Source organism: Bombina bombina, chromosome 1 (assembly GCF_027579735.1).
Source record: "Bombina bombina isolate aBomBom1 chromosome 1, aBomBom1.pri, whole genome shotgun sequence".
In the NCBI taxonomy this organism is placed as follows: domain Eukaryota; kingdom Metazoa; phylum Chordata; class Amphibia; order Anura; family Bombinatoridae; genus Bombina; species Bombina bombina.
The window spans coordinates 559,849,149-559,861,409 of NC_069499.1; the positions used below are offsets into that span (position 1 = coordinate 559,849,149).

Genomic DNA, 12,261 nt, shown 5'->3' on the forward strand with positions numbered 1-12,261 from the left:
GTGTAACCATAATATCCCTTTATGAAGAGGCTTCAAATGCCTTAATTTTGGAAATGGGGAACCACATCTGCAGCAAACAAAACAGAAGTGTAATATACTGTAAACCATTTTACCACCCAGGTGGGTTTATTATACAATTACTGTCTGTGAATCTGAAAAATCTGGTACAATATTACCTTCAAACAGTATTATCTTAATATCCAAATCTTACCTGATTTTTTACCAAAGGCACAAGGTCTTCTGGAATATCACCCAAAGGATATGCTCGCCCAGCCAAACTAGAACTACAATTATAACAGAGAAAAAATGTACCATAATAGCACGGGACGTTCATTTAACAAGCTGAATTGTAGAACTGCAAAATAATACTGTAGAAATGTGCTACAAAAATGTAGACTGTAAGAGTGAATATTAATACTGTATAACAGTGGTTTTAAAGGGACAGTCTACACCTTAGTCATCTTAAAGTCTAACCTTAGATAAAGCTGCAAATAGCCTGCTGCACATTTTTCAATATCATGCAGAAGGAACGGTAAAAACAGTTATTTTGAAATTACAGGGAGTGCAGAATTATTAGGCAAATGAGTATTTTGACCACATCATCCTCTTTATGCATGTTGTCTTACTCCAAGCTGTATAGACTCGAAAGCCTACTACCAATTAAGCATATTAGGTGATGTGCATCTCTGTAATGAGAAGGGGTGTGGTCTAATGACATCAACACCCTATATCAGGTGTGCATAATTATTAGGCAACTTCCTTTCCTTTGGCAAAAATGGGTCAAAAGAAGGACTTGACAGGCTCAGAAAAGTCAAAATAGTGAGATATCTTGCAGAGGGATGCAGCACTCTTAAAATTGCAAAGCTTCTGAAGCGTGATCATCGAACAATCAAGCGTTTCATTCAAAAATAATCAACAGGGTCGCAAAGAAGCGTGTGGAAAAACCAAGGCGCAAAATAACTGCCCATGAACTGAGAAAAGTCAAGCGTGCAGCTGCCAAGATGCCACTTGCCACCAGTTTGGCCATATTTCAGAGCTGCAACATCACTGGAGTGCCCAAAAGCACAAGGTGTGCAATACTCAGAGACATGGCCAAGGTAAGAAAGGCTGAAAGACGACCACCACTGAACAAGACACACAAGCTGAAACGTCAAGACTGGGCCAAGAAATATCTCAAGACTGATTTTTCTAAGGTTTTATGGACTGATGAAATGAGAGTGAGTCTTGATGGGCCAGATGGATGGGCCCGTGGCTGGATTGGTAAAAGGGCAGAGAGCTCCAGTCCGACTCAGACGCCAGCAAGGTGGAGGTGGAGTACTGGTTTGGGCTGGTATCATCAAAGATGAGCTTGTGGGGCCTTTTCGGGTTGAGGATGGAGTCAAGCTCAACTCCCAGTCCCTACTGCCAGTTTCTGGAAGACACCTTCTTCAAGCAGTGGTACAGGAAGAAGTCTGCATCCTTCAAGAAAAAACATGATTTTCATGCAGGACAATGCTCCATCACACGCGTCCAAGTACTCCACAGCGTGGCTGGCAAGAAAGGGTATAAAAGAAGAAAATCTAATGACATGGCCTCCTTGTTCACTTGATCTGAACCCCATTGAGAACCTGTGGTCCATCATCAAATGTGAGATTTACAAGGAGGGAAAACAGTACACCTCTCTGAACAGTGTCTGGGAGGCTGTGGTTGCTGCTGCACGCAATGTTGATGGTGAACAGATCAAAACACTGACAGAATCCATGGATGGCAGGCTTTTGAGTGTCCTTGCAAAGAAAGGTGGCTATATTGGTCACTGATTTGTTTTTGTTTTGTTTTTGAATGTCAGAAATGTATATTTGTGAATGTTGAGATGTTATATTGGTTTCACTGGTAAAAATAAATAATTGAAATGGGTATATATTTGTTTTTTGTTAAGTTGCCTAATAATTATGCACAGTAATAGTCACCCTGCACACACAGATATCCCCCTAAAATAGCCTATAACTAAAAACAAACTAAAAAACTACTTCCAAAACTATTCAGCTTTGATATTAATGAGTTTTTTGGGTTCATTGAGAACATGGTTGTTGTTCAATAATAAAATTAATCCTCAAAAATACAACTTGCTTAATAATTCTGCACTCCCTGTAATATTGTTTTTAGCCACGTTGAAAAGGCTGCCAAGCTCCACCCACCAATGACATCTCGATCTAGGTTGCATCTATGCACTCTGCTCAATAGCATTGACAATCTGTTGAATCCAACTAGTGAGCCTTTTGTGATTGGAAGCAATATGCATCCCAGATCGTGATGTCATCAGTGGGTGGAGCTTGGCAGTCATTTCAAACTAGCCAGAAACAATATTCATTTAAAAAACTTAAATTATGCTTACCTGATAATTTTCTTTTATTCTGAAGAGTCCACAGCTGCATTCATTACTTTTGGGAATTCCAAACCTGGCCACCAGGAGGTGGCAAAGACACCCCAGCCAAAGGCTTAAATACCTCCCCCACTTCCCTCATCTCCCAGTCATTCTGCCAAGGGAACAAGGAACAGTAGGAGAAATATCAGGGTGAAAAAAGCGCCAGAAGAAGAAACTAAATTACAGCCACCTCATCGATAAACACGGGCGGGGAGCTGTGGACTCTTCCCGTCAGAAGAAAAGAAAATTATCAGGTAAGCATAATTTAAGTTTTTCTTCTTAAACGGGAAGAGTGCACAGCTGCATTTATTACTTTTGGGAAAACAATACCCAAGTTATAGAGGACACTGAATGCAAAAAAAGTGTGGGTACAGAAGGGGGCCCTTTCGAAGGGCACCACAGCCTGAAATTACCCATAAAAAACTGAAAACAAAAGTAACTGCCCATCAGTTAAACAACCGGCATGCCGTGCTGGAGACTTAGATTCCACTGAGCACAATGCCTCCGAGGAGCCAAATCCCGCAGGCTCCCAAATCGCACAAACTTACCCAAAGGAAAAGCACCTCCACCTACTACCAAAGGGGAGAACAGAGTACCCAAAGGAGATCCAAATGACCTTCAGAATAAGGTAAGAAACCCCAAAGACAAAGCGAAACAAAGGTTGTTACAAGACAACCACCCAGGGAAAAGACTCTCTAGAAAGTCCATCTCCCAAAGAGACACTCCGAACCTATGAGAGAGTAATCCCTAGGAAGAACAAAAATCCACCCTCAGATGCTCCGACACAACACCATATAACTTATGGTGCTCCAAGGAAGCCGCAAGCTCCCCACTGAACCCTAGTCTAGCAGACACAGCCACTAGAACTAGCCACATATAGGTAGGAAAACCATATCAGGACCAAAGGAAAAACACGGAGCCCACCGACAGGATGGAAAAACTAACTGCCCCAGCAGAAAAAAAGAGGGCTCTCTGTGAAACACAGAAGCACAACTGACAGAGTTCCAGGGCAGCAAAGCTGAATCTTAAGTCATCATGGGACCCCATCCCACAGAGAGTGCCGAATTATCGACGGTAACTCCCGACCAGAAAAATCCGAACCCCAGAAGACATCCAACACCAGCAGCAATGCAACCAGTGGAGGAAGGAACACCCATGAACCCCCCCCCCCCCCCCCACCAGAAAGGATTAACAGGGCCAACAGAAAGCACACGGTCAGACCCAAGAGAGCAGACAGATCCCCGACCTCCCCTCCGAGGAACGGACACAACCCAAAAACGGGCTGGCAACATTCGCCTCAAGAGAGAGCCATGTGGGCAAGTGGGCAACCCACTAGGCTACACCGCCAAGCGTAACCAGCCCCTTAGTTGGAGAGCCAAAGATCCTCACAGGATCAGCCTCCCAGAAATCCCTGTACCAGGAATAACATAGACAACCCCACAACTCCCTCTGAGAAGCGGACCAGAGGCAGTTGCCGGGGAAAAAAAGAGGAGTAACCCAACCCCTGCGCTCCATCTTATGAGGGCGTGTGATATACTGAAAAAAGGGGAACCGGACATACCCGAACTTCCGGACTCAGATGATCAGACTACTCAAGAAGGGAAAAAAACATAAATTATGCTTACCTGATAATTTTCTTTTCTTCAGCTGCATTCATTACTTTTGGGAATTCAGAACCTGGACACCAGAAGGAGGCAAAAACACCCCAGCCAAAGGCTTAAATACCTCTCCCACTTCCCTCATCCCCCAGTCATTCTGCTGAGGAACAAGGAACAGTAGAAGAAATATCAGGGTGAAAAGGTGCCAGAAGAATAAAAATAACAGACGACACATAGAAAAACACGGGGAGGAGGGGGGGATCTGTGGAAAAAAAATATATCAGTTAAGCATAATTTATGTTTTTCTTCATAAATGGAAAAAATCCACAGCTGCATTCATTACTTTTGGGAAAACAATACCCAAGCTATAGAGTACACTGAATGCAAAACGGGAGAGTACAAAAGGCAGCCCATACTGAGGGCACCAGGCCTACAAACCTTACCCAAAAAAACCTGCTTTGTCCAAAGCCGATAAAGCTTAGAAAAAGGAAAAGGCCCCAAGGACACTTACCCGCAGATAGTCCATAAGACCTTGCTAGAGACTGCAGATAGGACTCGACTGAGCCAACCCGCTTCCAGGAGACACCGCCGCCCAGCAGTCGGTCCCTAAAATCCCACCCCTTACTAGAGAAAGGGATCAAGCACCAAAAACTCCCCCAAAAAAGAGAAAACATGAAAGAAAAAAATCAAGGATCCCCGAAGGGACCCCAAGTAAAGCGCAACTGGTTTCAAATGAAAAAAGGAAATTTATGCTTACCTGATAAATGTATTTCTTTTACGATATGACGAGTCCACGGATTTCATCTTTACTTATGGGATTACGCCTCCTGGTCAGCAGGAGGAGGCAAAGAGCACCACAGCAGAGCTGTATATATAGCTCCTCCCTTCTCTCCCACTCCAGTCATTCGACCGAAGTTAGGAAGAGAAAGGAAAACCCAAAGATGCAGAGGTGACTGAAGTTTAACAAAAATAAGTAAATACCTGTCTTAGAAATGACAGGGTGGGCCGTGGACTCGTCATATCGTAAAAGAAATACATTTATCAGGTAAGCATAAAATTCCTTTTATTTTATAAGATATGACGAGTCCACGGATTACATCCTTACTTATGGGATACAATACCAAAGCTATAGGACACGGATGAAAGGGAGGGACAAGACAGGAACCTAAATGGAAGGCACCACTGCTTGAAAACCTTTTCTCCCAAAACCAGCCTCAGATGAAGCAAAAGTATCAAATTTGGAAAATTTGGAAAAAGTGTGAAGAGACGACCAAGTTGCAGCTTTGCAAATCTGTTCAACAGAAGCATCGTTTTTAAATGCCCATGAAGAAGCCACAGCCCTAGTGGAATGAGCCGTAATTCTTTCAGGAGGCTGCTGTCCAGCAGTCTCATATGCCAGACGGATGATACTCCTCAGCAAAAAAGAAATAGAGGTAGTCGTAGCTTTCTGGCCCCTACGCTTTCCAGAAAAAACAACAAATAATGAAGATGATTGACGAAATTATTTAGTCGCCTGCAAGTAAAACTTCAGGGCACGGATCACGTCCAAGTTATGCAACAGACGCTCCTTCTTAGAAGAAGGATTAGGACACAATGAAGGAACAACAATTTCCTGATTAATATTCTTATTAGAAACAACCTTAGGAAGAAACCCAGGTTTGGTACGTAAAACCACCTTATCAGAATGGAAAATAAGATAAAGAGAGTCACATTGTAACGCTGAAAGCTCAGAAACTCTACGAGCAGAAGAAATAGCAACCAAAAATAAAACCTTCCAAGATAACAACTTATTATCTATGGAATGCATGGGTTCAAACGGAACCCCTTGAAGAACATTAAGAACTAAATTCAAACTTCAGGGTGGAACAATTGGTCTAAACACAGGCTTGATTCTAGTCAGAGCCTGACAAAAAGACGTCTGGAACATCTGCCAAACGCTTGTGTAGTAAAATCGACAAAGCAGAAATTTGTCCCTTTAAGGAACTTGCTGACAACCTTTTCTCCAATCCTTCTTGGAGAAAAGATAAAATCCTGGGAATCCTAACTCTACTCCATGAGTAGCCCTTGGATTCGCACCAATAAAGATATTTACGCCATATCTTATGGTAGATCTTTCTAGTGACAGGCTTACGTGCCTGAATCAAAGTATCAATGACCGAATCAGAGAACCCCCACTTAGATAAAATCAAGCGTTCAATCTCCAAGCAGTCAGCTGCAGAGAAACTAGATTTGGATGATGGAAGGGTCCCTGAATGTGAAGGTCCTGCCTCAATGGAAGCTTCCACGGTAGCAGAGAGGACATGTCCACCAGATCGGCATACCAAGTCCTGCGAGGCCACGCAGGCGCGATTAGAATTACCGAAGCCCTCTCCTGTATGATCCGTGCAATCACCCGGGGAAAGAGAGCAAACGGTGGAAACACATAAGCTAGGTTGAACGACCAAGGCACTGCCAAGGCATCTATTAGTTCGGCCTGAGGATCCCTTGACCTGGATCCATATCTTAGGAGCTTAGCATTCTGACGAGACGCCATTAGATCCAATTCCGGTCTGCCCCATCTGAGAATCAGGGTGGCAAAGACCTCCGGATGGAGTTCCCACTCCCCCGGATGAAACGTCGGTCTGCTTTAAAAAGTCAGCTTCCCAGTTGTCCACTCCTGGGATGCAAATTGCTGGCAGATAACAAGAGTGAGCTTCCGCCCACCGAATTATCTTGGATACTTCTGTCATCGCTAAGGAACTCCTCGTTCCTCCCTGATGATTGATGTAAGCCACAGTCGTGATGTTATCCGACTGAAATCGTATGAATTTGGCCGAAGCCAACTGAGGCCAAGCCTGAAGCGCATTGAATATTGCTCTCAATTCCAGAATATTGATTGGAAGTAGAGACTCGACCGAGTCCACACCCCCTGAGCCTTCAGGGAATTCCAGACCGCACCCCAGCCTAGTAGACTGGCGTCCGTTGTCACTATCACCCAAGAGGGTCTGAGGAAGCACGTCCCTTGTGACAGATGATCCGGCAACAACCACTAAAGAAGAGAGTTTCTTGTCTCCTGATCCAGATTTATCTGAGGAGACAAATTTGCATAATCTCCATTCCACTGCCCGAGCATGCACAGTTGTAGTGGTCTGAGATGAAAGCGAGCAAACGGAATGATGTCCATTGCCGCCACCATCAATCCAATCACCTCCATGCACTGAGCCACTGATGGTCGAGGATTGGACTGAAGGGCTCGGTATGTATTCAGAATCTTTAACTTTCTGACCTCTGTCAAGAAAATTTTCATGGATATAGAATCTATTAGAGTTCACAAGAAGGGAACCCTTGTCTGTGGAATTAGTGAACTCTTTTCTAGATTCACCTTCCACCCGTGAGTCCTCAGAAAGGACAGAACCATGTCTGTATGAGATTTTGTCAGATGGTAAGACGACGCCTGGATCAGAATGTCGTCCAGATAAGGCGCCACTGCAATGCCCCGCGGCCTGAGAACCGCCAGAAGAGACCCTAGAACCTTCGTGAAGATCCTGGGTGCTGTGGCCAACCCGAAGGGAAGAGCCACAAACTGAAAATGTTTGTCCAGGAAGGCAAACCTTAGGAACTGGTGATGATCCTTGTGGATAGGAATATGAAGATATGCATCCTTCAAGTCCACGGTAGTCATAAATTGACCCTCCTGGATCAAAGGTAGAATTGTTCGAATAGTCTTGAAGGATGGGACTCTGAGAAACTTTTTTAGACTTTTTAGATCTAAAATAGGTTGAAGCGTGTCCTCTTTTTTGGGGACCACGAACAGATTTGAGAAAACCCCCTGCCCCTGTTGCAGTATTGGAACAGGACGAATTACTCCCATAGTAGAGAGATCTTTTACACAACGTAAGAACGCCTCTCTTTTTATCTGGTCTACAGACAATCGTGAAAAAAGGAACCTCCCCCTTGGGAGAGAATTTTTGAATTCCAGTTGATACCCTTGGGACACGATCTCCAGTGTCCAGGGGTCGTGAACATCTCTTATCCAAGCCTGGGTAAATAAAGTAAGCCTGCCCCCTACTAGATCCGGTTCCGGATGGGGGGCCGCCCCTTCATGCTGTCTTGGGAGCAGCAGAAGGCTTCTTGGGTTGTTTACCCTTGTTCCAAACCTGGTTGGGTCTCCAGAGAGACTTGGCTTGAGCAAAATTCCCTTCCTGTTTAGCGGAAGAAGGAGAGGGGACCCCTTTGAAATTCCGAAAGGAACGAAAATTATTCTGTTTACCCCTCAGTTTAGCTGCTTTATCCTGAGGTAGGAGATGACCCTTACCTCCCGTAATGTCAGAAATGATTTCTTTCAAGTCAGACCCGAATAGGGTCTTTCCTTTGAAAGGAATAGCCAAAAGCTTTGACTTAGATGACACATCAGCAGACCAAGTTTTAACCATAACGCTCTACGCGCTAAAATGGCAAATCAAGCATTCTTTGCCGCCAATTTGGCAATCTGAAAGGTGGCATCCGTAATAAAAGAATTAGCCAGCTTAAGAGCCTTAATTCTATCTAAAATTTCCTCTAAAGGAGTCTCATTCTTAAGAGACTCTTTTAAGGCATCAAACCAGAAGGCCGCCGCAAGTTGTAACTGGTACAATGCAGGCCGTCGGCTGTAAAAGAAAACCCTGATGAATAAATAACTTTTTCAGAAGACCCTCCAACTTTTTATCCATAGGATATTTGAAAGCACAACTGTCCTTAATAGGAATAGTTGTACGCTTAGCCAGGGCAGATATAGCTCCCTCCACCTTAGGGACTGTTTGCCAAGAGTCCTGGACAGTGTCAGCTATGGGATACATTTTCTTAAAATTAGGAGAAGGTGAGAACGGGATACCCGGTCTTTCCCATTCCGCGTAATAATTTCTGAGATTCTCTTAGGAACCGGAAAAACATCAGAGTAAGTAGGCACCTCTAAGTATTTGTCCATCTTACACAATTTCTCTGGTGGTACCACAATAGAGTCACAGTCATCCAGAGTCGCTAAAACCTCCCGAAGTAACAGGCGGAGGTGTTCAAGCTTAAATCTGAAGGAAATGACGTACGAGTCCGTCTGAGGTAACACTTCCCGAGTCGGAAAGTTCCCCCTCAGACAGAAGGTCCCTGACCCCCAATTCAGATCCCTGTGAGGGTACATCGGAAATAGCCATCAAAGCATCAGAAGTCGCAGGAATCAGAGTGGCTTCTGTCCTGCTGCATTTGCCCTGCAACACTAGCAACTTAGATAAAACCACTGTAAGGGTAGATGACTTAACTGCAGCCATATCCTGCAGAGTAAATGAAGTGGACGCGGTTGAAGAACACAGCGTTGCTTGGGTGGGTGTTAAAGGTTGTGACGCTTGGGGAGAAAGTAGCGGCATACCCTGATTCTCATCAGTGTGAGAAGCATCCTTAGACATACTTGCATTAAAGAAAATCTGTTCTTTACATTGTAAGGCCCTTTCAGTACATGAGGGACAAAAAGTAAGAGGGGGTTCCACATTGCCATCTAAACACATAGAACAGGTACTTTCCTGAAGTTCAGACATGTTAAACAAGCAATAGCAATAATAGTCGTTCTTTACTTGATATATTTAACTCTGAAGTCAAATCATATAGTCAAATATTTTGAAATAATAAGTCTACTGCTCCTTTAAATAATAAAAGTGCAACAATTTTTCTGCTATCAGTATAACAAACATTTGCAGCAATAAACAGTGCCCTTATGTGCCCAAATTAACTTAACAATACTGCTCCGTTTGTTTAGTTATTCTATATACAAATTTTTATCACACTCCAGGCACCTGCACCTCGACACAGCCCTGCTGCGGCGCGAACCTGCCCCCAGACCACACTGATCCGCCTTGAGCATCGCTCCAAAGTCTCTCTGTACCCCTATGTGTACAAACTGACTTAGGCCACACCAGAGCCCAGGACCTTGCTGCCGATCCGGATGATTACTGTGCGGCTGAGCGCGCGAAACTAGGCCCCGCCCACCGTGGGTGTAACTCGAGCCGTACTGAGACCCGCATGGGAAGAAGAAAAACATGTCGGTTTCCCATACTTAACTACTAAAAACACAATGTGCCCCTCTTATACACACACTCCCAAGCCAGTTATAATGATATAATAACGACAGCCCTTAAGAAGCAAACCGTATCTCCCAGCGTCAGCCCACACAGTATAAGCATAAGTGAAAAACATCACTGCACAAACACACTGATAAGTGATTAAAAGAAAAGGGAATTCCAGGTACACCATTTCCATTTATATAGTGCATACTGATTGCCCCTCCCCAGTTTAGGGAATAATGTCAACCTGTTCTGATGTATCTAGTCTCCCCAGAAACAAATGACTGAACATACCTCAATGCTGCTTGTAGCATGACACGGTTCTCCACACTGAAGATGTTTCTTTACACTACCTTCAACTGCTCTGTGGGAACCAGCAGGATCTTAGATGTTTGCTAAGATCATCAACATCAGGGCAGAAAATAAGATGTCTACACTCCTCTTGGGAAGTTATTGACTGACGATTTCTCCCTGAGAAAAATAGTACTCACTGGCACCATTTTAAAATAAAAAACTTTGTGATTGAAGAATCTAAACTAACATCTCACTTTACCTCTTCCTATCACTAACACAGGCAAAGAGAATGACTAGAGTGGAAGGGAAGAGAGGAGCTATATATACAGCTCTGCTGTGGTGCTCTTTGCCTCCTCCTGCTGACCAGGAGGCGTAATCCCATAAGGATGAAATCTGTGGACTCGTCATATCTTGTAAAAGAAAAGGAACTTTGAGAACCAAGCCAAGCTCACAGAGACCCGAAACGGTCTTGAGAAACAGGCAGGCAACAAGAAACCATAGCACCCACAGTGGGTATGCAAACTCTCAGCCTTCAGGTAGTGAAGCCGCGAAGCAGAAACCACAAGGTTAAGACCAGGAACAGAAATTGAGACGAAACTTCCCCTAAATACAATGCAACCGCATCTTAAAAGACAACTGAAGACCTCAAGTCACGGATAACTCAAAATATCGAAATATTCACAGATCGAACAAGTGCAGCAAGCCCAGATAAGTAAACACCTGAGTCAACCCACACGCTACAGTCATACCAGGATGACTCTGAAAAAAGAATACTTGCCATCAAAAAAAGAGATATCAAATCCTAATTGCCAGACTGCTAAACATCCAGTAAACAGTGGGCACATCACAGGCTATCCAAAAGCCATTAGTCCTTCTGAAATATCTTGAACATAGAGAAAGCACAAAACCTCAAGAAGGCTCACCGAACCTTAAAAGGCCAGAGGACGACCACATATCTCAGATCCTGCTCCACACCGGACCAGCCCAAGCGACAGGCAGGTCTGAAAAACAGGGAAACTGAAAGGACCCCAAACACCAACCCCTAGGGAAGGACGGAATGGGGTGAACTCATCACCCCCACAGAACTCAGGTGCTAACCCAAGAGCTCCCTCAAATAGGCACTGCCAAAGATAACCCATAGTAGATGAACATCGCAAATGCAGAAGATTCCTATGAGAACTCATCATAACTGACAGTCTTAACATGAAGATTCCAATCTCCACAGAAAGAACAGCACAAGCCAGAAAAGCAAACTGCTTCCCTTACAGGATAAAAATACCTGTTCCAACCTCCTGCACACAAGACAGGACAACAACCTGGGGCACTCACCACCACCTAGGACCCAACACCATCGTACCAGAAATGTTCCGTCGCCACACGGTCAGGAATGCGGAAATGGAGAGTCAAAACGTGACCACGCCCGGTCAACAGGTGCACCGTGCGGTCCAGAAAAAGTACGCTCAACCCTAAAGGCCACGTCACTTCCAAAGGCCGTTACATTCCTAGCCAAGAGCCTAAGTAACACCACACAAAAGCAGGTTGAATCACATAACAAACATGATTAACCCCCCCCCCTGTTCAATAACCCCCCACAGGAGATATTAACCCTTGATTCCAAGATACAAAAGGAGCCTCACTGAGACCCTGAGTTATAGTTAGTCCCGCAAGGTGGTAGCCTCTCTGGAAAACATTTGTAATACCAGGCAATCATAAAGAAAGAAAATTAAACAATCTTACCGGAATCTATGTCGTGGAACAGAAACACGGCCCATCAAGTGTGACAGATAGTAGCGTCGCCTCTGCCATGGACTTGAGAGAAGAAAGCAGGCAGCAAAACTCATCAACGTTGATTGCTTGTGAGGCTGTTAATATGACTTGGGATGGTTTCGCAGAAAGACTCTCCCTG

General features: G+C 44.3%; 1 protein-coding gene across 1 annotated transcript in view; it reads right to left on the reverse strand.

Moving 5' to 3' along the window:
* The window catches only part of VPS8 (VPS8 subunit of CORVET complex), a 478,663-nt gene that overhangs the window by 243,312 nt on the left and 223,090 nt on the right, over positions 1-12,261 (reverse strand). The window contains 1 exon segment of the mRNA XM_053698746.1: positions 212-284. Within this exon segment, the coding sequence (XP_053554721.1) occupies positions 212-284 (73 nt within the window).